Source organism: Delphinus delphis, chromosome 4 (assembly GCF_949987515.2).
Source record: "Delphinus delphis chromosome 4, mDelDel1.2, whole genome shotgun sequence".
Lineage (NCBI taxonomy): Eukaryota > Metazoa > Chordata > Mammalia > Artiodactyla > Delphinidae > Delphinus > Delphinus delphis.
In genome coordinates, this window is record NC_082686.1 from 1,978,794 (window position 1) to 2,006,296 (window position 27,503).

Genomic DNA, 27,503 nt, shown 5'->3' on the forward strand with positions numbered 1-27,503 from the left:
CGCCCCCTCCCGGGGCCTGGGCCCACCTGCAGGTCCACACAGGCTGAGCTCCTGCACCCTCCCTTCCTGAAACAAAGACCTGAGCCTAAGGTACGGAGCCTCGTGTGTGACCCTCACCTGCTGGGCTCAGGGGGCCTGGAACAGAACTGCCCATGTCTGTTTCGGAAAGAAGTTTCCTCTCCCCAAAGGGCCTGCCTGCTCTAGAAAGCTGCGGACTGTTCTAATTAATACGTGCCCACTCCAGGTTAGAGAAGCTTTAATTGTCGATGAGGTGGTATTCTGGTTTCCTGATTATTAGATTTACAAACTTAAAGATTGTTTCCTTCCAAATACTGAGTGAGGTGCTCTGACGCGAGCCCGGCCTAGGACTGCCGTCCTCTCTCGCCCTCCTGCTGGCGCAGGAAGGCAGACTTGACCTCAAGCTGGAAGCTGCACACGAGGCCAGGTGCCAGCGCCCCTCAGACGGTGGGCCCTGCCGCCCCGGCCTCACTCCTTGAGAGGGAGTCTACCCCTGACCCCGAGCGTATCGCGAGCGCCCTCCTTACAAAGAAAATGCCTGCAGGTTTAAGCGAAGAAATCAATTCCTGCGCGGTTCCAAGCTGACAGGCGAGCAGCCCCGCACCGAGGGCCTCACTTGCTGGCGAGTTCCAGCACCTTGCTCACCATGGCCCCGAGCCCGTCGTGAATGTGGTGGAAGGCCGTGTCACACATGAAGGCCGGGGTCGTGACCACCTTGTTCTTCCGGTCCACGTGAGCCTCGTGCACACAGGTTACGGAAGAACACTGCACAGCTGGAGCAGACGGCGCGTGGCGTCAGGCGCCGCCCACCCTCCCAGACGCGCGCCCCACCCCCACCCCCTCCCAGACGCGCACCCCACCCCCACCCCAGCGCCACCTGGAAGGGGTTTTCTGCACCCCCTGCGCTACTTTAACTGAAAACCCTGGAACCTGACCCCACGGGCTGCTTCCTAACACACGTCCCAGCAGGGGGCCTCACGGGACCCATGGCTGCAGACGCGGGCCTGACGCCCGAGCGCCAGCCGGGACCCGGGGCCGCCCTGAAGGCAGCGCAGCACTGCCATCCTTCGCGTCGGGACTGCACTAGAGGCTTGTCCGAACGCCCGCTGTGAGCACGGGGCAACCGGACCCGGGCCCCAGCCTCAGCACAGAGGCGCCTCACCTCCTCCCTGAGACCTGCTTCCTGAGCCAACGCCAAGCCCCACGTCTGGGGCTGGCCGCTCTGTGCTGGAAGGGGAGGGACATTCACGCCTGAAACTGCCTGCAAGTAGAGACACACCGAGGAGCGCGCCCCGGCCAGGACAGACGCCCGGAGGGTAACGGGCTGGTCTCCTGCGCCTCCTGGGGCCCCGCGCCGTCCTGCTGCTGACTCCGGCCCCCATGGAGACCCTCGGGTCCAGGCGCAGAGCTGGAAGGCGGGTAGCCTGTGCTCTGAGGCTCTCTACAGCCGCAGCGCACCCTGGTGACCTCAGGACACAGAGGACCCGCTTGCAGGAAGAATGGGGGCGACAAGGCTGCCGGGGGTGGCCCTCCGTCTGGGCCACCCAGGGGACTGCCACCAGATAAGGACAAGCAGCCCTCGCGCCTTCCACCCCGGCCTTTGGCCCGGCACCGGGTCCTCACTCTCCCTCCGCCACAGGCAGCGCCCTACCCCCCCGCCGCGAGCCACGGCCGTCTCCTCACCCGACCCACCGAGCCCCCCGCCTGGGGTGTGCTGAGCTCAGCCAGCGTCACTGCGGGGACTTGGGAACGTGACCACTGCGTGGCGGAGGGGTCGCAGCCTCGGGTGCTACGCCCCCCCACGCACAAGCCCTGGTCGCCCCGGCTGTGCAGCACCCCAGGGTGGCCCCGAGGGGCCAGAGGGCGGTGTCCCACGTCGCCCCCGCTGCTGGAAGGATATGGTCACTCCTGTCACGCAGTGCTTGGCACCCAGGGCTTTGATGACCTGCGCGGTCCCAGCGTGCGGCCACCTGCCGCCTTCCTCCTGCTCGTGGCCCACGGTGACCTCGACGCTTCTGAGCACTTTGGCCGCGAGGACGGGAGCGATGCAGCACAAGCTGAAAGGCGAGGAAAGGAGGATCAGCTCAGGGCTGTGAATGTGGCCGCCAGGCCGGGGGCCCAGCAAGTCATGCTTAGAGAATGCGGTCAGCCTCAGAAAAGGGCACAGACACCAATGCCGTGGGGACGGAACACCCAGTGCCAGAGCCTCTGCCAGCTCCGCGGGCTGGAGCCTGCCCCTGCCCCTGGGCTGCCCGTGGCAGTTGTGACCAGTGGAGCATGGGGCGGCCTCCAGGCACCCGGCGTCAGGCTGGAGAGCGGCGGAGGGCAGCCAGCTGAGCCCCGGCTGCCAGACACGCACAGGCACCTGACACGGTGCCCAGGGTGCAAAGGTCCACCCGGAGAGAAGGCCACAGACGGCGGCGCTGTCTTCGGCCCAAGCTCTAGGGTGGTTTGTCGCACAGCAACTGAGAAGCCCAGCTGTACTGACCGGCTGAGACCCATCCCCTTCTCTGGAGGGGACGCAGGGGGCTGGGGGACACGGTCCAAGCAGCAGCCTCGCCTGACCTGCCGGTGCGGAGCCAGGGGCCCTGTCCTGGCGGCGTGCCAAACCCTCCCCAGGTCCCCGTGAGCAGGCTGCCCGGAGGCGTCCAAGCCCTGCAGGTCCATGCCGGACGCCTGCCCTCGGGGCTCCTCCGAGGTCCTGCTCTTCACCGGGGGCCCCACCCGGCAACTCCTGGGCCCCTGGATCAGCCAACACGGAGGCCCCCAGCAGCCAGGGCGTCACCAGGGCCCTGCCCCCCGCGAGAACACGCGTGACGCCTGCCACAGCTGCTCCAGCCGGGCCGGTCCCCCTCCCCTGGGGTCCACACCCCTCTGGCTGCGCCCACCACCCCGTCTGCTCAACTGGTCCTCTGAGCTGACCGCAACACAACGTGGTGAGAACACACCTACACGCTCGTTCGGTGCCGAGACAACTGCCACAACTTCTGTTCAGGGACCACGAGACAAACCCCCTCAGCCCCGAGCAGGTGAGCGTCATCGCAACGGCCATCTCGGGAATCTGTCACGTCAGCAGGTCCCCAGGCACCTGACTCTGCGGGCGACGCCCGAGACGAAGGCTGGGCTGCCTGCCCGTCCTTGGCCGGGGGCTACCGCACTGCGCGGAGGGAAGCACGGGCCCGGCAGCAGAGCCGGCTGGACCCCTCGCTCTGTCCGTGCTTCTGACGAGGTCAAGGAGCGACGGGCGGCCCGGAAGGGGGGCGCGAGGTGCCCCGACCCGGAAAGGGCGTTCTGCACGCGGCCAGACAGCGCTGCTGCTTTTAGAGACAGACGCGTAGCCTGCCGCACGAGGGGCTGAACGGAGCTGCCCAGTGACACGGCAGCCGGTACAGGACCGTGTCACCGTCCCGCACCCTCCACCCCAGGGTGACCTGGGTTCTTCTCCAGCTCAGCTGAGAGGCGCCTGTTCACTCAAGTGGACAGGGTGCCTGCCGTGAGGTGGCCAATCTGCTGGGCTTCTGTCCCGTTTGTCGTGCTGACTTTTTAGAGAAAGGGAGCTGGGTCCCCGCCCCGGGTGCTCGCCCCCACACACCGGTGCTGCCCCAGCGGGTCCCCAGGAGGTGATAGGCTGGGCGCTGCGAGGGCAGGTATGCCCCTGGGCTACGGCCGCTGGTGGGGGTGCCTGCAACGCTGAGTGGGCAGGGCCTCCAGTGAGTGGCCACAGGTCTGGGAAGGACGCTGCCCCTGGGGGACTGTCCTCTGCAGCCTCTGTGCCCCGTTCAGACCCAATGCTCTAACACCCTCATTCTTCTCCAGTTTCCAACGGGAGGCAGCGAGCAGCCATGTGATGGAAAGCCCGGCAGATTTTGTTCTTAGTGCATCTGTGCACCGCTGTGCTCCTGGGAGGACTTCCCCAGCCAGGGATGACTCCAAAGCGTGCGACCCACACGCCCCAGCACCAGCGCCGTGCGCCGACGCCCGTGGTACAGCAGCACCGAGGGGCCCCCCCCAGGACGCTCGTGGGACGGGCAGCCTGACAAGCAGGTCTGACGGTGGGGTCGCCGCCACTCGTCCGCAAGCGCCTCCTGGTGTGGGTTACGACTGGCCTCGCCCGTCTGCCAGGCCGAGGACCCCGGGCCAGGCTGTGAGCAGTGGCTGGGCCCGTGAATGTGGGCCCAGTGTGTGGCCACCGCAGGATCCGGTCCCCAAGGAAGGGCAGCTGAGAGCGACAGGGGTCGGGAATGGTGCTCACGGCAGCCGTGGCATGAGGAAGGACAGGGGTCAGCTAGCTGAGGGGTGCTCCAAGCCAGGACGGGAAGGCGGAGGCCAGGCATGGGGAGAGGACTGGCAAAGGCTGGGGGCCACGGAAGGACTTGGGAACCTTCTAGACCCTGAGAGGATCATCCCCTCCCCTCCTAAGTCATCAGGAGAAATTAACGAAACCACACGACCACAGAATTTTCAGAGCAGGAAGGCGCCTGTGAGATCACACGAAACCCCCTCAGTTATAACAAGAAAAGGGGCTGAGGGTCTCCAAGACCACACAGCTCCAGGCGCCAGCTCCTGGCTGTGAGCCACGGCCTCGGCCACCGCCCTCCCTCCACCACTGCCGGGCCCGCCGGGCCCGCTGGGCCACACGTACCCGATGGGCTTCCCGGCCTGGTGGAACTCCTTCAGGACGCGTTCCACGTCTTTATTCACCTTGCAGTCGCCCCCGTCTACGGCGAACGTGCTCCTGCCACGAGAAGAGGCTTCCTTAGACCGCAGGGCTCAACACCTGCCTGCCTGGGGAGCCCCAGCCCCACTCCCCACCCCCCGGGATCCTGCGTGCTCCACGAACTTCTCAGCAACTGCAGAAAGTGACACGTGTGTGCAAGTACGTGTGCACGGCCTTTCACGTAATTACACGTACACATGTGTATTTTTTTCTATTTTTTGAAACATAAAGCAGCGTGGGAGGTTAAAGGCAGGGAGGCCAGCAGAGGTGAAGGGGAAGCTGACACGCAGGCGCTCGGGCCGTGAGCTCGGCCCACCCAGGAACAGCAGGACGTGCCATTGGCCCCAAACCAGCGACAGATGCTGCCCTTCACTAACAAGGAAGAGAAACCCAAACCAAACAAGAGGCCGTCTCTTTCACCACAGCAGGACCGCGGGGGGGTCTGGAACGGCCTCCCTCCCGGTCGGCGGGCTCACACCAGTACTGTCTCTTTGGAAGGCAAACTCAGACCCATCAAATTTCAAAGGCCACGCCTCTCAGCCAGGAGCCCCATCCCGGGCTTCCTCCGCCTCGTTCACGGGGTTGACGCCTCTGCCCCGGGCACCCCGTGCGTCGCACACGACGGGACAACCTGTGCGTGTGAGGGATGCCGGCTACCCTGAAGCGGTTTCTCAGGTTACATACTTTAAACACATGTACGTCAGTCGTACCTCCAAAAGGTGTAAGACAAAAGAGAGAACGGGAAGTCCGGGAGTCCCGTCAGCACTGGGTCGCCTACACAACGGGATCTGTGTGTGCGGCTGCCAGACGTTTAAGGGACAAGCCTCAGCGTTAAGTGAAAGACGCCAAGTGCAGAACGAGAGGCTACCATCTGGTTGGATTTTTAACGCAGACATATACGTGACTCTCTCGGAAAATGAAAAGCTGGCAGCATTGCCACAGGTGATCCTGGGGTCCCAAACAGGAAGAACTGGGCTTCCACAGTGAATGTGTCATACAGACCTCGCCTGCTGCCCCCTGTGCGCCGCACAGACCGCTGATGAGCCGGCCTTTCCTCTGGAAAGGTCAGAAAGACTGGGACCAGCGGCCAGAAATCCCAGCTTCCCCCAGGGGTCTGGGAGGCCACAGACACGGATGCTGACCCAAGGCCCTGCTTCCTTGTACACCGAGACGCACCACCACTAAGTCACCCGAGGCAGGGTGTCAGCCACACCAGGGACATAACCCCAACGCACCCTCAAGCTACCCTCACACCAGGCGAGGTCTAAGGGCTGAGAGAAGGCACAGGGTCTGTGAATCCACCTCATCTTTCAGAGAAAGAAACCCGGTCCCGTAAGAAGGACAAGGCCAGCCGACGCAGACTGTGATCCGCCATCTCCCACCAGGGGGTTCAGGAGGATGGCGATGCAGGGAAAGCACTCCCAGGCTGGCTCTGGGAGAGGGAGTGGACACGAGGCAGGGCAGGGGTCCAGGCGGGAGGAAGGACTGTGGGAAAACCAGTGGGAACGTGGAGAAAAGAGGTGCTCTGGTGACGGCTGGAAGCAGAAAGGAGCCTCAAGATGTAAGGACGCGGAAGGACCAAGTGCAGAGGTGGACCTCAGGGAGCGTAACCGCCTCTGCCCCCGCTCCTGGGTGCACGGCGCCCGGACAGACAGAGCGCCAGCTGGGAGGCCCTCGCGCTGCTGCGGGAACCTCAATGACCAAGCGGTCAACTGACCAAACGCACGTAGTCCAGGCTGTGACGCATGCTGCCCCGTGTTTAAAGCCCCAAAGCCGCGGGGCGCAGCTGCTGGGTGCTTTCCTGCAGCCCTCGAGCCCCCTCCGTCACGGGAGCAGCAGCCCCGCGCCACGTCGGAAGGGACGTGCTGGGCCAGCAAGGCCAGCGCAAGAGAATTTCCATGAAACGCGGAGAAGAAAGAAAGGAACGAGAGAACAAAAAGAGAACCTGAAACCCAAAGTACATCACAGCTGCGGTGTGACGGCCTCCTAGGCTTAAGGTCCAGTTACCGTGGCAACAACCCAAACAGCAAAAAAAAGATCTCCCTTCCTCCGGTCAGGACCATCCTCCCAACGGCCCAACCAGAAAGGCACTTTTCCGCGCTGCAAGGTCCACAGGAGAGCAGGTGTCTGCAGGGAACACGTACACGGACGGGTTCTGATGTGACGAGACCCTAGCACCACACCTGGATGGCCAGGAGCCTCCTCCCACCAGGGTTCCCTGTCATGGGGCAGCTGCGTCGTCGCTGGGCCAGACCCCCCAAGAGCTGCTCCCATCACCACCGCATCCCCGTCTAACAGTCCAGGGGAAAAGCAGGAGAGCCCCGAGCCGAAACACGTACAGGTTTTTGGCGGCTCCGAAGCCCCCAGGGAAGACGGCCGCGTCGTGGTTAGCAGCGCTGAGTTTGGCCAGGTCGGTGATCTTGCCGCGGGCGATCCTCGCGGACTCAGTCAGAACATTCCTGGGGAAGAGCAGAGAGAGGCCCCCAGCAGGTTCAGTGTGTGGACAGATGGGAGAACGGGGCAGGAAGGAGCCTCCACGAGACAAGAGGACCTGTTCTCCCGGCTCACAGGCGGTGCGGGTTGCTCCCCAGAAAAGGCGCCACAGCGACAGTGACCACAGCCGGTCTGTGCTCGAAACGTCCCCTGGAGCCCTTTCAGATGGGCACTTCCGAACCACCACGCCTAGTCACCCGGACTCCTGTGTCAGGCAGGGCCACCAGGGAGCATTTGGCGCTGGGAACGGACGGTGATGGAACCGCGGGGGCAGCGTTAAGAAGCAACTCTGAGGGACGAGTGAGGCAGCCCCGGACCGGCCGCAGAGGGAGCTCCTCCCAGCCCTGGCTGCGCGGCCCAGGGCCCGGGTCCTGACTGGGCCGCAACCCCAGGAGACGGCACCGCGGCTCCTTCCCACCGCCCCGTCTCTCACTGTCTGCACCCGCTGGAGGGCACCTGGGAACCACAGCCCCCAGGGGCCATCGCCCTGCAGTCTGGGCCAGGCTGGAGCGGGGAGGTGGGTCTCAGCGGATGTGAGGCCAGGGCCGCACTCCCCTCGGGAACAGAAATGCTGGTGGGAGCTGCTCACAGATACGTGGGTCCAAACGGGTGGACGAGGATTGAGACCAAATGAACGCACGGGCATTCGGTGAGAACGAAGGCGCAAGGAGCTCACTCAGGGGGAACCTTCCTCCACTGCTCCAACAGTGTTGGACGGCGAGGGACGTCCTGGGGTCCGGCACAGCGTCAGGACCACTGCTGCCAGATCCCCTTAAACGCGGACTCGGCTCCCAGCTAAGACGAAGCAACCGCGCGCACGTTCTTGGGGAGTTTCAACCTGTGCACGTTCAAGGACAACGAGGAGGGGCCCGTACCTGGTTTCGCCCTCAGAAGGCTGCCCCTTGGTGTGGTCAATCACGTGCATCTGAGGGATGTCAGGAGCGAAGATCTGGACCTCGGCCCCCGCACGGCTCAGGTGAACCAGTATCCTGCACAGGAGGGAATCAGACCAGACATGTGCCTGGCCCAGCTTTACCTGCCACCGGGTGTTTAAAAACAGTGTTTTAGGTGACTGACAGGTATACATTTCTCACATAGGTTAACAACCTCCTTGCTTTGCAAAAAGTCACGACTGGCTTGCTAACGACCCCAATGCCCTCTATTTGAGTTCGCTGTCACTGAACTGGCCTGTGGAGACCAGCTAGCCGCCCCCAAGCTCCCTTTACAAACCAGGCCGTAGGGACGGGTGACCCGGCAACTGTCACAGCCTGGATGTCTGCATTCCCAGGCTCCTTCTGGGTGTTCTTCCTCCCATGGGCCAATCCACAATGGCCTCGAGGGGTTGAGGAGGGCTTTTAGTTTCCAAAGTGAGTTCAGCTCCTGGTCTCCCCAACCTTCCCCTCATGGGGATGGGAGACACCCACGCAACCCTGGGGGCTGCTACGGATGCCAGCATCTACCAAGGGTTGCTCTGCGGCAGGTCCGAGTCCAAACACTGGCACGAAACCTGTCCCTGGCAGTGCTGTCAGTACCCACTTCCAGAGAAAGAGGAGACACGAGACCCCAAGACAGATCACAGCTGTCCCCTGGTAGGGCTGGGACCCCTGGACTGGGGTTCAGCTCCTCGGAACCTCGCGGGCACTCGACCTACAACTCCTTGCTCTGCCCGGGAGGTTTCAAGCTGCTGGCTATTCCTCACTGCCTCCTCTCTCCTGCCCCACCCTGCTCAGCCCCCATCAGGAAACTCCTGGCCCTCTCCACCCACCAGCCCAGAACGCTCTAAAGTTCACTCTCTGTCCAGCCACCGCCAGCACCCGCTGGCCACGCCCAGCGGCCACCCCCAGACACCAGCCTCAGGCTCCTCCGGGGACCAGCGAGGCCCCGCAATTGGGAGGGGTGTGTTCCCCAACCACCACCTAACTCTCCCCTTCAACTAACTCTGAACCTGACAGCCCCTACGGTCCTGCTCACAGGAACTTTTTAAGTAAATCGATCAAAGGACAAACTACTTGGCAACAGCTGGCAGGCTACCCCAATGACATGGGTCTACGGCGAGGTCACTGCACAGCCCTTAAAAATCATGCTGTAAAGACGGAGAAGAGCTCTCTGATTTCCAACACGCAGGACCGTTTGATCCCAATGTGTACAACACGTGGGTGTGGAAAAACAGCAGAACAAATGTTAAGTGGTTAGCGCTGTGTTTAGTATCACAGGTGATACTAAAAAGCTCATTTCATATCTTCCTCTACGTTACACGCATTGAGTTGAGTTTAAACGTTGTCCTTCGCGCCGCCCTGAGTCTGGTCCAGCAGTCCTCTCTGCCTTCCTAACCAGCAGGAAGGCTTCTCCGAACGGTTCAGGAAAAGGGGGACCGCCCCTCCCGAGGGCGAGCCGCCCAGGGGCTTACGATGAGGCCTCATGGAGCTCTGTCCCGTCGTAGACCCCGCATCCGGACAGCACCTGCAGGGATGGAGGGCCGGTCACGGGGGTCACGCGGTCCACCGGGCGGGCCGACCGCCTCCCGCAAGGGGAGGGGCCGACCTGGGGGAGAGGGAGGTCAGCGCGAGGGAGGCGCTGGGGGTCGGAGGGGCCGCCCGCGGGCACGGGGAGGGTGGGAAGGCCGACCTCGGCGCCCCGCCCGTCCGCTCACCACTGCGACCCTGGCCACGGGGCGCGGCGCGGAGGCGTGGAAGGCCGCGCGCGGGGACTGCGCCGCTCCGCCGAACGGCAGCGCACACAGGCCGGGGCGCGGCGCGAAGGCGGCGGTCACCGCTAGCCTGGACGCCACCAGAGCCCGGAGGGCCGCCATCCTGCGCGAGGACACCGGGGTCGCAGGGTCACGGAGAGCGGAGCCGCGCCTGCGCACTGCCGCCGCCCGCCCGCGAGCGCGCCGGTGGGCGGGGCCGCGCCTGCGCAGTCGCCCGTGGCTCGCGCTCAACCCGGCAAGGGCTCCTGGTTCCGCAGCAGGTCCACGCGGCTTTGGGCACCGCTCCCGTCCCGCCCCGCGGCGGCGTCGCCGGGAGGCGCGCAGGGTCGCGGTTGCCGAGAAGCGCTGTGCTGAGATACGGGCTCTGGAGTTAACTTGTGTCGTCATGAGGCCTCAACGTGACTCCGCGACACCGAGTGGCCGGTGCCCAAGTGTCCAGTTCTCATCTGCGCCCCCCTTTCCCGGCCGCTGAGTCCAGGCCGGAGTGAGGCCCTCCCGCTGCAGCGGCCCGGCGCCCCTCCCCTCCTGCTCTTCGCCTTTCTGTTGACGTGGGTCCTTTTGTAACCCATCTGGTTGTGCAGAGGGAAGGCCAGATATGAGGCCAGGTCTTTGCAGAGAAAGAGGTTTATCACAGGAGGGCCACGCAAGAACGGGCGTAGAGGTGCGGTGCGAAGCTCAGATTTGTGTCCCCGGGGGCCGCTGAGGGGATATTTATCAGGAAGTAGGGAGCAAGAAGGGGAGGGGAGCTCGGATATGATTGGTGGAAAGTTAGTGTAAGTTTCAGTGTAAGTATCAAGAGCTCTCCTGCGCAGGCGCTGGGGCTGCTAGTTACGCCTCTGACCGGTGGCAGGTGCAAATTGGCGGTGCGGGGTGTAACATGCAGTGGGGTTTTGGCCCGTGACGTCTAAAGGTCACTATTGTAGTCCCTCCTCGTTCTAGCCCTTCAGTGTGCCTGCGCAACGCTCGGTCGGCGGGGCTGTCAGCAAGTTTGTTTCCCTGGTCCTCTGCAGGAGCTTGGTGTTCTCTATGTCATTTTGTTTCTACCTTGTAGGTACTTGTAGCCTTGTAACTCACAGGTGGTGATTTCAGTCCATGCCTGTCTTTGGATCATTGCTCAGTCTTGAGGGATGAGGGGTGACTACCGCTCTAGCTGCTTTCTGCTAAGGGCGAAGGCCCAGCAGGGGCTTGAGGAATGAAACAGCTTGACGTCTAGCTGTACACATTCTAGGGTATTCAAACTGGACTGTTGGAGGTGTTGGTATGCCCCCAATTCAGGGTTGACACGACAGAGGAATAATCTGGTGGCCTGCAGTCTTTGAGAGACAAACTTGACATGAAAGTTAAGAACTATAGGCCCAACAGAAGAATCAGTAGCGCTGTGACTAAAGGAAGTGTCAGTGGATGGAGTAAACGGCCGACTTACCGAGGAGAAAGCCCTGTATAGAACCCCATGCCTCCGGGGCGCCATTACCAATGCTGTGTCACCAGCTGGCCTGTTGGTGTTATTTCCTTTACACTGGGTGGTATGTGGTATTTGTCCACATGCACCAGCAGGTGTTGCAGCCACACAGGCGCTGCCTTGTTGTGCCAGGGGGTAACCGAAGGCTGTTCTGTTATCCGTTGCTACAGTGGCTATGGAACTCACCATGATCTTTGGTCAGTCTAACTAGAGGCTGGCGTTTTGGCCAGTTCCTCCACTGAGGCAGGTAGATTTTGGAGGGTGGCCTCGTGATAGGTACCCCCTTCCCCGTGGGGCTGCTCATCCTGGTGCTAAGCCTGTGCCCGTGATTATCAAGTCTGAGGCCGCCTTCCTTTTGTCTGCTCTCCTGGGGCGGACACGTTACCGACCCTCTTGAGTCGGGCACCAATAAGTGTCCTTCTGCCCAGTGTCGCTCGCGCCAGTAGACAGAGACCAAGTTCAGTTGAGAAGCAAAGGAAAGCTTCATTCTTTGACCGAAGAATGGAGAGATGGGAGCTTGCTCTACAGCACGGGGTCTCCCCTGAAAGGCCCGGGGGGGTGCTGCTTTATAGGGTTCTGGCAGAGGGAGGGGTGGAGTCATTGTGGGTCAGGCGGGTGCAGCACTTCTGCACACGGCTCACCCAGTCTGGCTGTCACGCAGAGCCGCTTTGCACTGGGAACGCTAATCCGACATGTTAGGTGGGAAGCCTCTGCACCCGGCCCCCTACAGGCAAGTAAAACTAGAATAAACACAGAAGAGGTTGGACCCTATCCCCTGGATTCCGTCTTATTTTTCCTGGGACCCCACTGGGCTTTGCTGGGGACATTTCCTTCAGGTTGTGGCTCTCTGGGCCCCACAGAGGAACACATCCTCCTGGTGTCCACATCGTCATCCACGTGTGTTTCCGCAGGGGCCGAAGGGGCGTTAGTGGCACGTGAGTGACGTGAGAGTGGGGCCAGCTCGCAGGGCCTGGTGGGCTGCAGGCCTCTTCGTTGGGGGCCTATCACACCAACTCTTATTTTGGTGTGCTTAAACCCATCCTTGCCATTTGATGGGCTCTTGGTAGCCAGTGTGTTCTAAGGCCCTCCAGGCAAGTTGGGAGTATCCCTGGAAGGCTAGACCATCTTTGGTTTGGGTCAGTTCCTCTGCTGACTCATTTTGGACTCCTCCACAGAATAGTTACAAGTTGGAAGGTTATAGTTTTCAGTGGCTCCCACTTGCTAGGGTGTCCTGGCTTGTGGATGAACGGTGGTCCGAGCTCTGTAGGGAGGCATTTAAGTACATCGTTAAGTGAACTGTAGAGGGTGCAAGGGGAGGTCAAATTACACGAGAACTTTGCTTCAGGAGTGGGTATTTAGGGTAGCCTCTAGAGGAAGGTCAAGGTTATATTATATAGTCCTCCTTTAACCATTAGTGGGGGAGCCTGGGAGAGGGCTGGCAGGGCTGAGAGTATCTTTCCCCAGCTGGGGGTTAGGATGACAGACCCAACACTGCCTTTCACCCCCTGCTGCAGTCGCTTTTGAGAGGTGAGTCAGAGTGTTTGGGTCCCAAGCTCGGTGTGTGACAACCCCTGGCAGGAAGATGGAAGGAGGAGAAAAACAGGGTCCATCCCAGTTCCTTTCAGGACCACGGGGATAGTTTCCAGATGAGTTATTTGCATCTGAAAATACACGACTATCAATGTATTTATTTTCTACCTTGATACCCAAGAAGAGTAGAGGCTCTGATAGACGTCATTATGTTTACAAAGGAAATGACTCCATCCCAAGATAGCACATGAGTTTCATAAGCAGATAGAAGAGCACACAGCCCCACCAGACTAGCAAGAACCTGCCCGCCAACCATACTAATAATGGTCCAGTGACTCGTGGCCGCACTCTGGTGACCTGCAGGCTGGGCCCTGTGTCCTGACCCTGGAAGCTGTAGCTACCAAGGGACCAGGGGCCTGGCTGTGGCCTAGGCTGCCCTCACAGTGACCCTTCCCGAGGGGCATCGCAGGATGGAGTCTTCCTCTCAGAGTTGGCCAGCAGGTTTGATGGGTCTCCCTGGGAAGCCTGTCCAGGCCCAGCCCCAGCCCCAGCCCCCTCTCCAAGGTCAGAGTCAAGCAGATGTTCCCTGCCAGACCCTGTGCAGGGACGATGGGGCTGGCAGCCTAGGCTGGGCCGTGAGGGCGAACCACCTGCCCTGCTCACCTGTTCCCCGGCACAGAGGTGCCAGCAGGCAGGTGGCCCTGATCCCCCAGCACGACAATCACACCAGGATACATTACAAACATTTCAAATTCAGAGGTCAGACTTAATACCTACGTTGTAGAGATACACGTTATCAAAGCTTTATATTAAAAACATAAAAACTCATACAAAGTTTGAGTCTATACATGTGAGCCCATTCACCTCTCCGCAAGGTGCTTTCGACGGCAGACGCTCCTGGGCCCTGGGTGCCAAGCCCGCGCCTGCCAGGGACCCGTCAGCTCACGCACTGACCCCGTGGCCGCGTTTGGTTCCTGCAGAAGAGCGAGTCCTGGCAGCAGTGCCCTTGCGTCCCCGCTGCCCCCCGTGGTGGAGGTCCCACCTTGCCCAACGTCCCAGCCGAAGCCAGCAAGGCTGCAGGCGGCCAGCTCTAGGCCAGCGGCCCGTCTCCAGCCCCAGGTCCTCTCCTGAGCAGGTGCAGGCTGTCGTCGTCGCCCTCGGGCGCGTCTGCCTCCTGCCCGCTGCCCGGCGGCTCAGAGGGCCGCTTCAGGCCCCGCTGCTGAGAGACGGCCAGCGCATACTGTAGGTTGTAGCGGTTCCAGTCACAGCTGCCGAGGGCACGCGGGGCTCACGTTAGTCAGACCGACGCTGGGGCCTTCTGTCCCCAAATCAGACAACACAGAGGGCGGCCCTGGCGTGGAACCAACCGGAACCTGCTGGTGACAGTGGACGCCCCACCCTGCCCATCAGCCACTCCCGAGACACGTACAGTTTGGAGACGTCGTCCCAGTGGCGCTGGATGCTCTTCTGAAGGAACTGAACTGCCGGCAGCAGTGTCCCCACTCTGCAAAGGACACGTCCCTCAGCGTGGGCGGCCACCACGAGGCCGCCCGGACCTGCTCCACGCTGTGCGCTCGTAGAGCCTCCCCGGCCTGTGCACCCACACAGGCAGCTGACCCAGCGACCGTGGCCGAGGGAGCGGCGGGCCGTACCTGCACTTGAGCTTCTGTCCGTGGGCCATAAGCAGCTTCTGAGTCCATATGAGGTAGAATTCGAGATGGCGAGACTCTTCGAAGGATGAAGCTAAGAATTCCAGCGCCTTCTCCACGTACAAGTCAGGCAGGGAGGAGCTGATGACCTCAACTGGAAGAGAAGGAGGAAGTCCCACTCAGCCCGCAAAGAACCTGTCCGGAGAGACGCGCCCACAGCTCTGCACGTGCAGACACCTGGCCGCCGTGTGTGGCCGCAGGGCCCCCTCGGCCCCGCGGGCCCCCCCAGCCCTGGCCCGGGCTCACTCTCGTCCCAGGGCACCGACTCCAGGGCCTCCTGCAGCAGCTTCCTCTCGTTGAGCCGGAAGGCCATGAGGATGGCCCTGGTGAAGTCCCGCTGGCACAGCGCCGCCCGGATCTGCACGGGCGTGACGCTGGTGTCCAGCTCGAACGGGTCGAAGAGCATCCGGGCGTCCAGGGAGTAGATGAGGAGCCCCTCGGTGGTGGTGGCCGCCCAGCAGCGCCCTGGGAAATCAAGCAGACTTAACAGAGGCTTCCTGAACGTTTATTTCCGCTTTTCCCCATTTTTTGAAGAACAGGTATTGAGTACGTCCCCGGGGTCCTGAGTACAACAAGGGGGAGGAAGCCTGGGGGACGCCGGCCCCTGGGGAAGGAGCGCCCCGTGAGGATCAGCCGCTGCAGCCCCGTCCTCTCCCTCCTCCACCGGACACTCCTGGGTCGGCCCCACAGGCACACGAGCAGGCACTCAGGGCAGGTGCCCACCTCCCCACAGCTCCCACGGCCGTCCGCCAGCAGGGACAGAGATGGCCACGTCTTACCCCCCCGGGGGTCGACGGTGCCCAGAGCCAGCCAGAGGCTCTGTGCTGCCCTCGCCCCAGGAGGGGGCTGCCAGGCCCACCGCGCACACCGCAGGCCCGGAAGGGACCAAGCCCACCCCTCCCACATCAATGACCTGACACCCAGGGCGCACCGGTGGGAGAGAAGCGGAGCGAAGTCACCCTGATCTCAGGTTTGAAGTGCCGAGAGCTCATGTCACCTGGGAACAGAGGCACCGCCGGTCACAGGGCAGCACATCCCTCACCACTCGCCCCACGAAGGGAGGCCCGCCCTGCAGAGCCAGCAGAGGCAGCAGCCCCGTGTCGGGGCCTCAGGTGCTGCTTCACGGGCGCTACAGGCCTCCCCGGACGAGCCGTCAGGGCGGGCGCTCTCTGGGCTCCGGCCTAGCCAGCAGCCGGCTTGTCCGTTCCGGAGAAAAGCCCTGCCCAGCCAAGGCTGTGAGGTAGGTGGTTCCAGCCCCTCAAGGCCCTCAGGCCGGGGAGGCTGCCAGCCCGACACTGGGCTTGCCCTGAAGTCCACATGGGGACAGGCGCAAGGCACAGGGCTGGGCACCGGCCAGATGCCCAGCCACTCGCAGGGGGGACCCTGCGCCCTGGCCACCAGCGCCAGAGTTCCTGGACGTCAATCGCTGCAGCCCCGACGAGAGCAACACCGCCTGCTATCCCCCAGGAAAAGCAGGCGGTGAGCAGGGCGGCCTGCCGTGCCCTGGCCAGGGGGACACAGTAGGACCCTCTGCTCACCCTTCTTTACGCCCGGCAACGGTATCAGGACCCCGCCCTCCTCCATGGCATCTTGGTCGATGAGCGCCAGGTTGCCAAACTCTGTCATTTTCCTTCGGTTCAAAAATTCCTAAAGGGCGAAACCCGGACATCTCACTGCGGGAGGTGCAGGGAGCGTGTGCTCGTCTGCCCCAGCTCCCTCCTGTGCCACCAACACAGGCGGGGGGGCGGCCAGCCCTGCCTGGAACCCCACGGGGCACAGGGAGCCCGAGACAGGACAGGGCGGCGCCTCCCCTGGGCTCCCGCAGCCAGCCCCGTGGTGGGCGGATTCTCTAACCCGACAGCCGAACGAAGGGCGCGCGTGAACCTGCGAGGGAGCCGCACGTGGGGTGCCGTCTGCTGCCACCTGCCACAGCCCGTCCTGCTGCACGTCCCCTTGGACATGACGAGGACAGCCCACCCCGGAACACCCAGGAGGGGGCGGGCTTACAGCCGCACGCAGAAGCCCCTCGCCCGGCAGGGGAGCCAGAGCAGGTGAACGCCGGCAGGCACACCTGTCCAGAGGCCCCCCCCAGGTCCCCGTGAGCCGGGGCGTGAGCAGGGCCACGGGCGAGGCCGGGCAGCCCGGGGCGTTCGCAGCAGGGCCCACACAGGGGTCCCGTGCAGCCCCCGGGCCCTGCTCTGCGGCCTTGCGGCGCTCGCTCACCTCCATGGCGTCCAGAGAGAGGTTGCAGGAGATCTCGAACTTTTTCCTGAGAATCTGCTCCTTGACGTGATAGATGCACACAAACTTGGACATCCCTCCCGCCAGGATGCTCTGGCCGTCCGCAGAGTAGCACAGGGTGGTGAAGGCCCTGCAGAGGGGACGCGGCCTCAGCTGCCGCCCAGAGGGCCAAACAGCACCCTCCCCAGCATCCTCCAGGGCTCTGGCCTAAACCCTGCAGGGTCAGAACCATGGCCCAGTCACCAGGCTCCTCTGGGCAGCACGGCCCCTGGAGGAGGGGCAACGCTGCAGCTTCCGAGAGGCAGGGCGGCTCCCAGAAGGGCCGCGGGGAGGGGCCCGCCTGCCCCGCTCACGGCGGCGCTCACAGGGGCGTCTACTCAGGCCCGCAGAACCAGAAACCTGGCGCTCACTGCCCTGCTGGCTCACAGGACCTGAGACGGTGACCTTGGGTCAGGCAGAAGATTCTTAGATACAACACCGAGAGCACAAGTGACAAAGGAAAAAATATGTAAGTGAGCCTTTGTCACAATTAAAAACGTGCTTCAAACAACACCTTCGAGAAAGTGGAGACGAGCCACGGGAGGAAGAAGATACTTGCGAAGTGTGCATCTGATAGGGGTCTCGAGTCTCAGGTACACAAAGAGCTCTTACAACTCGGCGATACAGACGGCCCATGAGAACAGGCAGAGGCTCTGGAGAAAAAGTGCTCAGAGCCCACACACAAATGGTCCATCGGCACGTGAAAAGATGCCAAGATCATCACTGCTCAGGGAGATGCAAACTGGAACTAGGAGGCACCCGCTCACACCCGCCAGAACAGCGGGGACTCTTAAGAACAGGCAGGAAGGAGCACTGCCAATGATGTGGGCACAGTGGAAGCCCCTGCCCTGAGGGGATGCAAACTGTGCAAGCTCCTTGCAAACAGTCGGGGTGGAGGCGTCCTCAAAAAGTGAAACAGAGTCACTAGGGGGCCTGGCAATGACACTGGCAGGGATGCACCTGAGACAACTGAAAACGGGCCACAGGTGCTGGTCCTCGGGGTGGGAGGATGCAGCAGCCTGTTCATCCACACGGACCCCGCCGACACTCTGCTCCCTCTGGGGGCCCCGCTGAGGAGCCCTGGGCTCCAGGACAGCCCCCCCGAGCGCTCACTTCCCCTTGGCTGCGTGCTTGGCAGTGATCTTGTCCAGCTCCTTCCTGCCCGTCTTGAGGTCATGCCTGCCCTCGATGGAGCCCGTCTGCACCGCGTTTTCGGGATCCCAAAAGGTGATCTGCGAGTTCAGCGTGGCCACAGCCAGCTCGGCACCGTCAGGGCGAAAGGTCACGGCCAGAGCTGAGAAGAGGCGCGGAATTAGGGCCGAGGAAGACCCTGGGCTCCGGCTGATGGACCACACTGAGCTGCCCTCGTCCCGGCACCCTGAGGGCCTGGGGGCCACAGGACGCGCACAAGGCATAACCAAGCAGGGGCGGCCCAGTGGAGGGCTCTGGGCAGGAGGCGTCACGTGGAGGTCACGGGCGGGCCAGAGATGGACTAGCTGGAGGCGGGGGTGGTACAGAGGCCCCCGGAAGACGCAGGGGGCCAGTGGCTAAAAGCCGGAACCAGAGCCAGGTCGGGTGGCAGGAAGCAGAGACCACCACAGAGACCACAGGCCGCGGGGCCAACGACCGGGTTCCGTGAGGGCCAGACACGGGCAGCGCAGCCTTCGCTGTGACCCATCAGCTCTGCAGCCCGGCCGGCTGCGCACCAGGACACTTTGCCCCCAAGCGCAGGCGGTGGGACTCCAGGACAGGGCCTCAGGCCCAGGAAGCTGCTACAGCAGGGCCCCCGGCTTGCTCCCCTGGGGGAGCCTGATGCCAAGTGACAAAACCAGGCCGCCAACCCCAACAGCCCACGGCGCTCGGAGCCCTGGGTTATTCCAACCACGCGCCCGAGACCGGGCCTTCCCCCCGGTGCCTGGCAGCCGCTTACCGTCGGACGTGAGGGCCAGCGTCTCTGTGGTCCTCCAGCTGTCCGCCATGTCCCACAGACGCACCGTCCTGTCCCAGGAGGCGCTGGCCAAGACTGACTTCATTGGGTTAAAACACAGACCACTGATGGGCCCCTCGTGGCCGGACAAAACCTACGGCCGTTCAGAAAAGAGCTCTGAGGACGAGAGACGCCCAGCGGGCCGCCCCGGGGTGCAGAGGCTGTGGCCGCTGGGCTGCGGTGTGGGCCAGGAAGGGGAGCCCGCCCAGGAAAACGCGTGTAAACGGTGCTGCCCGTGCCCGGGATGTGACTCTGTCCCCCACTCCTCTCAGGTCAGCCAGGCCCCCTCCCCACACCCCAGCCCCCGGCCAAGAGCACAGCTCCTGGACTCGCGGCCCTTACGTCGAGGAGCCTGCCCGTCTGCATGGACCAGATGAGGATCTCAAAAGAGTCCTGGGCCCCAGCAGAGACGATGTCCCCACTTGAGTTCACGGCCACACAGGAGAACTGGGTGGGGCGCGGGGACGTGAAGGTGCGGAAGTTGCGGTACCTGCGGGAGGAGAGCCCGGTCGGGACGGTCCCGGGGGCCCACGAGCTCTCGTGGGCCTCACCCTGTGTCTGACCGACGAGCCCAGAACCTTCAGCCTCGCTCTCACAGCCCAGCACATGGGGAGAGGCTGCGGGGCAGGCCTCCCCACAGGAAGGTCACCTGTGAAGGTCAAAGGCGCGCACGGTCCCGTCCATGGAAGAGGTCACAATGACGTAGCCAGTGGAGGTGAAGGTCACGCCGGTGACCCCACTCGAGTGCTCCGTGAAAGTGATGAAGCAGAAGCCGCTGAGGGTGTTCCACACCTTGACCTGTGGCGGGTAGCGCCATGGCTCAGGACACCCCACGGGGGTGCCCCTGCGAGCGAGGACTGGGGCGCTGCGGGGGGCAGCCTCCCGCATCTGAGAGCGGCCGCTGGCACCACGGACCCCTTAGACACGCCCAGAAAACAGAGCCAAAAAGGGACACCCCAAGCCTCTCCACTCAGACCGGGCAAGTCTGCAAACGGCTTCTCAGGAAGCCAGATGGGGCGGGGCGGGCTCTGGAGCTCCAGGCCGAACCCCACGTCAGGGCCTGGCCACGGGCTGCACCCCGCCTCAGCCAGGCCAGCAGAACGGGGACAGGACCCCGCGGGCTCGCCCTCGCCACCCCCGCGGCCCACCTTGCTGTCGTCCCCGCCGGTCACAATGTACTGCCCGTCGGGGGAGTAGGCCAGGGACACCATGCTGTTGAAGTGGCCCTGCTGCTTGAGCACGTAGGACTCGCTCTGCCACTCCCACACCAGCAGCTGGCCCAGGCCTGCGGGGCACACGGGGACCGCTCGTGACACCGCTCGCCCGTCTCGGCCTGAGGCAGGTGCCGTCAGCCTCCGCGTGAACGAGGGGCCCCAGCACGGAGACGCCAGAGGCCCAGGCGACAGGCCAGGCGCTGCCGAGGGAGGCCAGAATCCAGGCGGCAACGGGACTCAGGGCTCAGAGGAGCCCTTGTGCAGGAAGCTTCAGCGGCTGCTCCTCCGTAGGGAGCCACCTGGCTGCTGGCCTGGCGCGGCGCCTTGGGGGGAGGCGGGATGGCCGGCAGGCTTCCCGGAGGAAGAGTCCCGCTCCTATCCTCACAAACCCTGGTACCAACCTGAGCACCCGAAGGCAATCCAGTCCCCAGAGCCGTTGATGGCGATGGACGAGACCCTCTGATCCGAGACGCTGCGGAGAAACGCGGGGCTCGGTCAGCACAGCAAGGGCCCCCACTCCTTCCCCGGGGTGGCCATGCGAGTGAGGACAGGGCCAGGCCTCCCCGCTAGCAGCACCCACTTCCTCCCCACCCGTTTACTAGACACAGACGATTCACTTCACTGAGTACATCAGAAAACCCAGAGTTTTCTCGCCCTACATTCAAAAGCTCGAAGCTGCGTGACTTTGGGAAACCAGTGCTTTTAGTTTTCTCAACGTTCCAAAGATGCAGGAGAAGAAAAATGAGAACAGGAAATAAACACAATGTGATCTACACGTGGAGCCAAAGCTCCCTCTGACTGGAGGGGTGGATGGGGCCGAGGGGACTGCACGTCTGAGATGGGGGCAGGGCAGCAGCGCCCCCAATCTCTCTAATCCAGGAGAGAGGAAGGCACAAGTGTCCTGGGAAGCCATCTGTGCGGCTGGCAGCCACTCCACGGCCCTCGGTCCAGACGGGCACAGTATGGCTTCCACCTTCCCCCACTGCCCGCTGGTGGACTGAGAGTGCGCGCGCGCGCACACACAGACACACACAGACACACACGCATGCACACACACGCATGCACACACGTGACCACACAGAGCAGAATCGCAGACCTCAGGGAGTGGATGAGGTTGAACTCGGGGAGCTCGTGAAGGTGGAAGATTCCAGAAGCAAAACCAGTGACCAAGAGGTGGGCCTTCTTGTGATATGCTGCAGCTGTCAGATGGTTGAAATCTCCTTCTTTATTGAAGAAGTACCTAGCAGGCAGGGACACGAGAACTGTGGGAAGAGGCCCAGAAAGCCCGCCTGGTCTCACAGCCCCACCCCGACCCCCAGGGCGTGCAGAGGGCAGCCTGACGGCAATGCCCTCGTCCTGAGGATGACCTACTGCGTCCTCACACTCGCAGCTCTGCGCTCCCAGCTCCTGACCCTTGCTCTGCCTGGGACCGCACTTCCCCAGGTACCCCCGACTCCTCACCTGCCCACCTCCGCCTGGGGCCCCGGGGCAGGAATCACAACGCGGCCCCAGAGGGCGCAAGGCCCACCCCGTGCAGGCGGGAGACCTACTTGGCCGCCCGCGAGTACTTCACTTTCCCCTGCTGTTCCTCGGCAGTCGGCGCGGCCTTCCCGTGGACGGTGGTCTCCCTCTCCGCCCCGTCCTCCCTCTGCAGCAGGTCCGCCTTCCAGCCCGCGGGGGCTTTCAGCCTCAGGCCCTCAGGGGGGGTGTCACACTGCCACACGCACAGGGCGCCGTCCTGGCTGAGTGTGTACAGCTGCGGAGGGAGACGCGAGACCCTGGGTCACCCTGACCCCCAGCCCACGGCGGCCCAGGCTGCACAGACACCTCCCAAGCCTGCCCCGGCTACCGCGGCCCCAGCCTCCCCAGGGAACCGGGAGCAGCCTCAGGGGAGGGCCCAGCGCCCACTCGAGGCTGTGACCGGGGACGTACGTCCAGGCTGCTGGACTCGAAGAAGCAGCCCACGATGGCGTCCTTGTGTCCCCCCAGCGCGTAGTAGATGAGGTTGTCCCACCGCTCGGCCCCAAACACCCACGTGGACATGTCTTTGCTCCCGACCGCAAAGCACCTGGGGGACAGGGGAGTCGCAGCTCAGCCTCGGGCTTGCAGGTGTCAGCCTCCCCGTGGGGTCCCCGGGCACAGGGGAGACGCCCAAGGCTCCAGGCGGGGACAGCTCTGGTCTGCTGCACCCACCTGTGCTTCTCCCGGGACCAGGAGCCTCACTGCACGTGTGTCACTGTCCCTCAGAACAAAGCAGTCGCCCGGCGGGGGGCAGCCCAGGGGAGCCTGAGAACCGACCACTGAGCCCGTGGGGGGCTGCCTGGGGACCCTGTTCCTCATGCCTCCCTGACCCGCCCTCGATCCCAGGACCCGCGGAAGGGCAGGAAGGCTTGGCTATGGGGCGCCCAGTCCTCCCCACAAACCCACCCCCGAGGAGCCCACCCGCGTCTCCTGCGGATGCCCTGCGCGCCTGGGGGCTGCGTGCCCCGCACCATGGCCAACCACGTGAGAACAGCCCTCCTGGTGTATGAAGTGGCAGCCACCACCAGCCTCCCCTCCCACTCCCGGCGCCCAGAACCCAGGGCAGCCGATACACAGCCAGCCCCTCTCAGGGACAGCTGGGCCAGTCTGGCCCGGCAGCCAGGCTGGGCGATGCCCGCCAGCTCTCCTCCTGCCCAAGCTGCCCCGAAAGCTGGGCCACAGCATGCTGGCTTATCGCGGTCCTCATCCAGGGCCGCACTCTGCTCTGGTTTCTGGTGACAAGGGCCAGACAGACCTCAGACCCAGGAGCCAGGCCTGTGCCCCATGCCACACGAGGCTCGTGAGAGACCATTTGAAAACAAGACGGGGATGCGACAAGTCACCCCGAGTTCCCCAACAAGGTGCTGTTTACATGTTCCCCTCAGGCCCCTCCTATGCCCAGCCCCACCCCGACCAGGCCTCACCGGGAGTCGTCTGTCCAGTCAATGCACGTGGTCTCGTCGTATGGCCCGAAGTAGGTTTTGTCCAGAACAAACGCGTTGAATTCCCGCTTCCTCCCAGGGGCGTGGTACATCTGAGCAAGGTTGCCTTTGGTGATGACAAATTTCCTGCCGCAGAAGCGGGTGGCGTCAACATCCAATGCCAGTGAGGGCCCCGAGCCCAGCCCAGAGCTCCGGACAGGGCCGCTCTCCTGCTCCGAGGCCAGCCCTGCAGGTGGCAAGCCCTAACCCTGCCTCTCGCGGGCCCCGAGTCCCCCCTTCTCCGGGCGGACAGAGTCAAGGAAGCAGTGGACAGACCCCGGGCGCTGCCACACCTCTGCCCCGGAGCAGAGGCCCCTCAGGTTGTCCCGCCGGCCCAGGGGGTGGTCACCAAGGCCAGACCAAGCTCAGACAGCCCCGGGAGGAACCGAACGCAAGACACAGACAGGCCCTGTGACAGGACCCGGGCGCAGCCCCTGCCCAGGACACCTTCTCCAGGGTCGCTGAGGGTGTACATGGGGTAGCCGCCCCTTACACGGCACAGCCGGCCAGCTGGGCCTCTGCAGCCTGGAACAGTCCCCCTCCCCACAGCCCTGGAGCCCAGGGCAGGCCCGGGACTCCCCACGTGCTCCTCCCAGCGGGGTCAAGGCCGCGGGTTAGTGCCGCTCAGCGCCAGGGCTCCTCCATGACCCGGTGTCTGGGGGCACAGCTTCCCTGGAGACGGTTCTGGACGAGAATCTACAGAACCTGCCACTCGAGGTGTGAGCACCAGCCTTGGGGGAGGAGAGGAGGGGCCTGTGCAGCCCGGATCCAGAGGGGGACCCAGAGGGGCACGGGCTCGGGGACCGTCTGTGGCCGCCGCAGTGATGTCCGAGCCCACCAGGCGCGAGGGAGCCTGCAGCTCGACAGCTCCCGCCCCGCCCGCAGGTGCGTACCTGCCATTGGGGGAGAAGGAGACGCTGTGCACAGCGCCCTTGAAGTGGAAGTGGTGCAGCACGGCCCTGCAGACCAGGCTGGCAAGCAGCGCGTTGCCCCCTGCGGGAAGGGAGAGCAGAGGGAGGCCCCGCACGTCACACGCAGGCATCAGGTCTTGAGGCCCAGCCCCGCGGTGCCGGCGGCACACGGCCAGGGAGGACACCCCGCATGCCCGCCCGAGGCCCACCGGGGCCCCAGACACGGAAGCAGCCGAGGGGACCATGCGGGCCTGGACCCCCAGGGGTCTTATTGTCGGCCTCGGGTCAGCTGGACACCCGGCCCGCAGCCACCACCCCATGCCATCGCCACCTGTTGGCCGAGGGCGGTTACCTTCATCAACAATGATGGCAAGGCGCCCGTCCGGGGAGAGCCCCACACACTTGATGTTGTACCGAGTGGCCAGGGGCAGAGTGTCGGACTTGTTGCTGGGAAACAAGAAACCAGAGAAAAAACCAGAGCTGAGCTGCTGCTCTTGTGCCGTCAGGCGGGGGTGGGGGGCCGGGCCAGCCCGGACCAGCAGCGCCCCCCTGCACCCGTCCCCCCGCCCCTCCAGGCCTGTCAGAGCCCCGGACTCCTCAACCGCCCCCCCCTCGAGAGGGAGGAGAAGTAAGACAACGTCCTGGAGAAAATTTCGCTAAGCATGTAAAAACCTTAAAAGTGTGTTTCGGACGTGTCAATTTTGCTTCCAGGACCTCATCCTGAGAGGACCCTGGGAACATAGAGTCAGGAAACCAGAAACAAGCCAGCTGTCCAACGGGAGGGTAAGCTCAGGGACAGCATGCCCTGCGGGTAAAGCTTTTTGCAGAAATGCAAAAACACAGGAAAATGGAGAGCTAAGTAAAAGTAAACAACCGCCGGATTACATTCTAATTTTGTCCTTTATTATATAGTGCCCCCACGTGGTCATTCCTCTAGCTAGCACCGTCACTACCCACACCGGTGATGACCCCGCCAGCAGCTGGTCCTGCACTTCAGGGAACAGCTCGAAAGCAAGGACTACGGCCCTATCTTACAGACTCAGAAACGGAGGCCTGCAGAGACCCAGGCAGCCTCTGCGACAGGAGGGTCTCGCCCAGGCCACACATGTCTGCAAAGGGGTGACAGCCTCCCCCCGAGAAGACAGAAATGGAGCCACGTACTTGCTCAGCAGGAGACAGAGTGAACCTGAGCACACAGAGCCGGTCCCGGCAAGCACGCCGCCGGCCCGTAGTCCAGGGCAGCTCCCACGCCCCAGGCACCCCCTCCCAAACGTTTCAGCCAAGCGACACGCAGCTACTACCCTGAAGGGAACAGCAACAACCTCATTACATGGGGTTCAGCTGACAGACGAGAAGGAAGAAACCAGGATCCCTACTGCCAGCCCCACTGCTGACCCGTCGGCACTATGTAAATCCCGCAGTCCCCTATCGGGGCTCTGTCTCCATCGCCTGCTTAATAGCAACAGGTGTGCTATTAAAAGAGAGGGGAGGAAAACACTGTGTTTTTACCTGCCAACTACAATGATCATAGCTGTTAACGTCATTTCAGTGAACTTACTTTTTTAGGTCGAACACAGTGACTCTGTTTCCCACGGGACTGATAACTGAATTTCCATCACACGTAAAATTTAAGTTTCCACACCGATAGACTGTCCCCAGCAAATTTGAAAACTGAAAAGAAAACAAAGCTGTCTTAACACAAAGGAAATACAACTCCGGGAAAGGGCTAAGCGAGGCCTCCAGCCAAAGAGATGGCGCAGAGACCCCCGCAGGCTCCCTGATCATTCCTGGGGTCCCGCTAGCCACCTCTCACCCCCTGGGACACTTCCTGGGCACCCGCAAGGCCAGGCCCTGAGCAAGAGAGAGGAGAAAGTGAGCCCAGTTCCCAGGGGCCCTGAGTTCCCGCTGGGGTGGGTAAGGGGCATGGTGAGCGCGGGGAAGCGTCCAGACAGGGTGTCTGCCGGGTGGAGGACAGGACAGGACCCACGTTGCAGGAAGAGAACAGCTGTGACAACGGAACAGCGTCCCAAGTGCATCCTGGGTTCAAGACTTCCTGAACAGGGTAACCTGCTGCAGCCCATCCATTCATTCATTCATTCAACCATCAGCCACCCTCAGGTTCCACATCGGGCAGGCGGGCGATGGAGACAGAGCTGTGCTTGCAAGGGTGCCGTGCTGCCCAGACAGCCAACCCCGCATTCCAGGCAGCAGAGGGAGAGGAACTTCAGAGGGTGGTCAGGGAAGGACCCTCAGAGGGGCCATCTGAGCTGGAACCCAGATGACAAGGAGCATCTGCAGCTGCAGGCAGGCAGGGCCCTGGGAACCCCAAGGAGGCCACAAGGAGGCCACCAGGAGAGCCCGGTCAGCCAGTGTTTTAAGCAGAGGTGAACCATGATCGATCCCCTTTTTCGAAGGTCACGCGACCCTGGGAGCCACAGGAGATGCAGGGAGTCGGTGAGCCTTTGGTGCCATTCCACACAGAAGGCAATGGTGTCGGAACTGGGGAGATGACCCAAGGAAAGGAGAGCGCGGAGGAAATTGGGCCCGAGAGGAGCCGGTCAGCAGGAGGTTTGGGTCACAGTGGGGAAGCAGTCCGAGCGGGAAGACCAGGTTGGGTGGGGGCAGCGTGGGTGTGGGGTGGAGCTGCTGGAGGCCCGCGCTGTGGCCAGGGCCAGACCAAGTCTGTAAGGAGCTGGGACCCGACGGAGGGGGAAAGGCCGGAGGCGGCGGCCCTGCGGAGGAACAGCCTTCAGGGGAGTGGCAGCAGCGGGCGGGGCCGCGCAAACGCCCAGAGCTCCAAACCCGCGGGTGGCCCGCTGTGCCAAGGGTCCCGAGACGTGGGGAAGATGCAGAAGCGCTCCAGGGGGCTCGGCGCCTGTCTCCCCTCCCTCTGTCCCCGCGTCCTCCCCACGTCGCGCGCTGCGGGCTCCGGGAACCAGGACTTCCGTCCGGGCTGGTTTCCGCTGCCCTCCCGGATCTCAGCCGGACCCTCCCGCAGCGTTCCTGCTCCTCCCGCCCACGCCCGCCGCTCGGTCCCAGTCCAGGGCGCTGCGGCCCCTCGCCCGGCCTGTCTCAGGCTGCACGGTGAGGGACCAACCGGTGCTGCCGGACCCAGCCCGCCCAGGCCCGGCTCCCTGGCCCCGAAGGAGCAGTCTCGGGCAGCGACCCCACCGGAACCCCGGGCTAAGGACCCAGCACCACCCCCGGCCCGCACTCACCCGGTACGCGAACTTCATTGCGGCCGCCACACGTGTGTTGCTTGTAGCCTCTGCGCCCCACCTCCCGGCCCGCAGTAAGCACTTCCGGGGCAGGAGAGCGGCCCCGCGGGGCCCGGAAGAGCTGCGCCGTCGGAGGCTGGGCCCCAGCCCGCCGGGCCCGCCCCCGAGGCGGAGCCCCAGCCCGCCGGCCCCGCCCCGGAGGCGTGGGTTCCTGCCCGCCCGCACCGCCCACCGCAGTCCAGGCTTGGATCTTCACGG

At 63.5% G+C, this 27,503-nt stretch overlaps 2 protein-coding genes across 4 annotated transcripts; both read right to left on the reverse strand.

Annotated features, from left to right (window-relative positions):
* Positions 1 to 239: 239 nt before the first annotated feature.
* GATD3 (glutamine amidotransferase class 1 domain containing 3) lies at positions 240 to 10,099 on the reverse strand. 2 transcript variants are annotated; one of them, XM_060010239.1, is made up of 7 exons: positions 9,879 to 10,091; positions 9,636 to 9,688; positions 8,104 to 8,217; positions 7,075 to 7,194; positions 4,661 to 4,753; positions 1,919 to 2,075; positions 240 to 759 (listed from the first exon to the last, which is right to left on the reverse strand). In XM_060010239.1, the coding sequence occupies exons 1-7, from the start codon at positions 10,035 to 10,037 to the stop codon at positions 631 to 633; spliced, it is 825 nt and encodes a 274-aa protein (XP_059866222.1). In that variant the 5' UTR covers positions 10,038 to 10,091; the 3' UTR covers positions 240 to 630. The 2 variants fall into 2 exon arrangements, with proteins under 2 accessions (XP_059866222.1, XP_059866223.1); XM_060010240.1 differs by lacking the exon at positions 4,661 to 4,753 and having other exon boundaries at positions 9,879 to 10,099.
* A 2,971-nt stretch (positions 10,100 to 13,070) lies between these two features.
* Positions 13,071 to 27,318, reverse strand: PWP2 (PWP2 small subunit processome component). Of its 2 annotated transcripts, XM_060010241.1 has the most exons (21): positions 27,246 to 27,318; positions 25,586 to 25,698; positions 24,380 to 24,474; positions 24,010 to 24,109; positions 23,060 to 23,203; positions 22,047 to 22,182; positions 21,665 to 21,870; positions 21,211 to 21,354; positions 20,516 to 20,586; positions 20,049 to 20,185; positions 19,550 to 19,698; positions 19,243 to 19,390; positions 18,844 to 18,994; positions 18,027 to 18,207; positions 16,857 to 17,004; positions 16,172 to 16,280; positions 15,565 to 15,630; positions 14,880 to 15,098; positions 14,577 to 14,727; positions 14,354 to 14,428; positions 13,071 to 14,192 (listed from the first exon to the last, which is right to left on the reverse strand). In XM_060010241.1, the coding sequence occupies exons 1-21, from the start codon at positions 27,261 to 27,263 to the stop codon at positions 14,015 to 14,017; spliced, it is 2,739 nt and encodes a 912-aa protein (XP_059866224.1). In that variant the 5' UTR covers positions 27,264 to 27,318; the 3' UTR covers positions 13,071 to 14,014. The 2 variants fall into 2 exon arrangements, with proteins under 2 accessions (XP_059866224.1, XP_059866225.1); XM_060010242.1 differs by lacking the exons at positions 23,060 to 23,203; positions 24,010 to 24,109; positions 24,380 to 24,474; positions 25,586 to 25,698; positions 27,246 to 27,318 and adding an exon at positions 22,308 to 22,638.
* Positions 27,319 to 27,503: the final 185 nt, after the last annotated feature.

What these genes read in the sequence shown, in the direction of transcription:
- GATD3 (XM_060010239.1), bottom strand. Translation starts at nt 10,037, where the DNA reads ATGGCGGCCCTCCGGGCTCTGGTGGCGTCCAGGCTAGCGGTGACCGCC. An exon ending in CCGTGGCCAGGGTCGCAGTG is followed by an intron (nt 9,689 to 9,878) that starts GTGAGCGGACGG and finishes CCATCCCTGCAG; the next exon opens with GTGCTGTCCGGATGCGGGGT. An exon ending in GAGCTCCATGAGGCCTCATC is followed by an intron (nt 8,218 to 9,635) that starts GTAAGCCCCTGG and finishes CCTCCTGTGCAG; the next exon opens with GATACTGGTTCACCTGAGCC.
- PWP2 (XM_060010241.1), bottom strand. An exon ending in AAGCACGCAGCCAAGGGGAA is followed by an intron (nt 17,005 to 18,026) that starts GTGAGCGCTCGG and finishes TCCCCTCTGCAG; the next exon opens with GGCCTTCACCACCCTGTGCT. An exon ending in GGACAGAAGCTCAAGTGCAG is followed by an intron (nt 14,429 to 14,576) that starts GTACGGCCCGCC and finishes TGTCCTTTGCAG; the next exon opens with AGTGGGGACACTGCTGCCGG.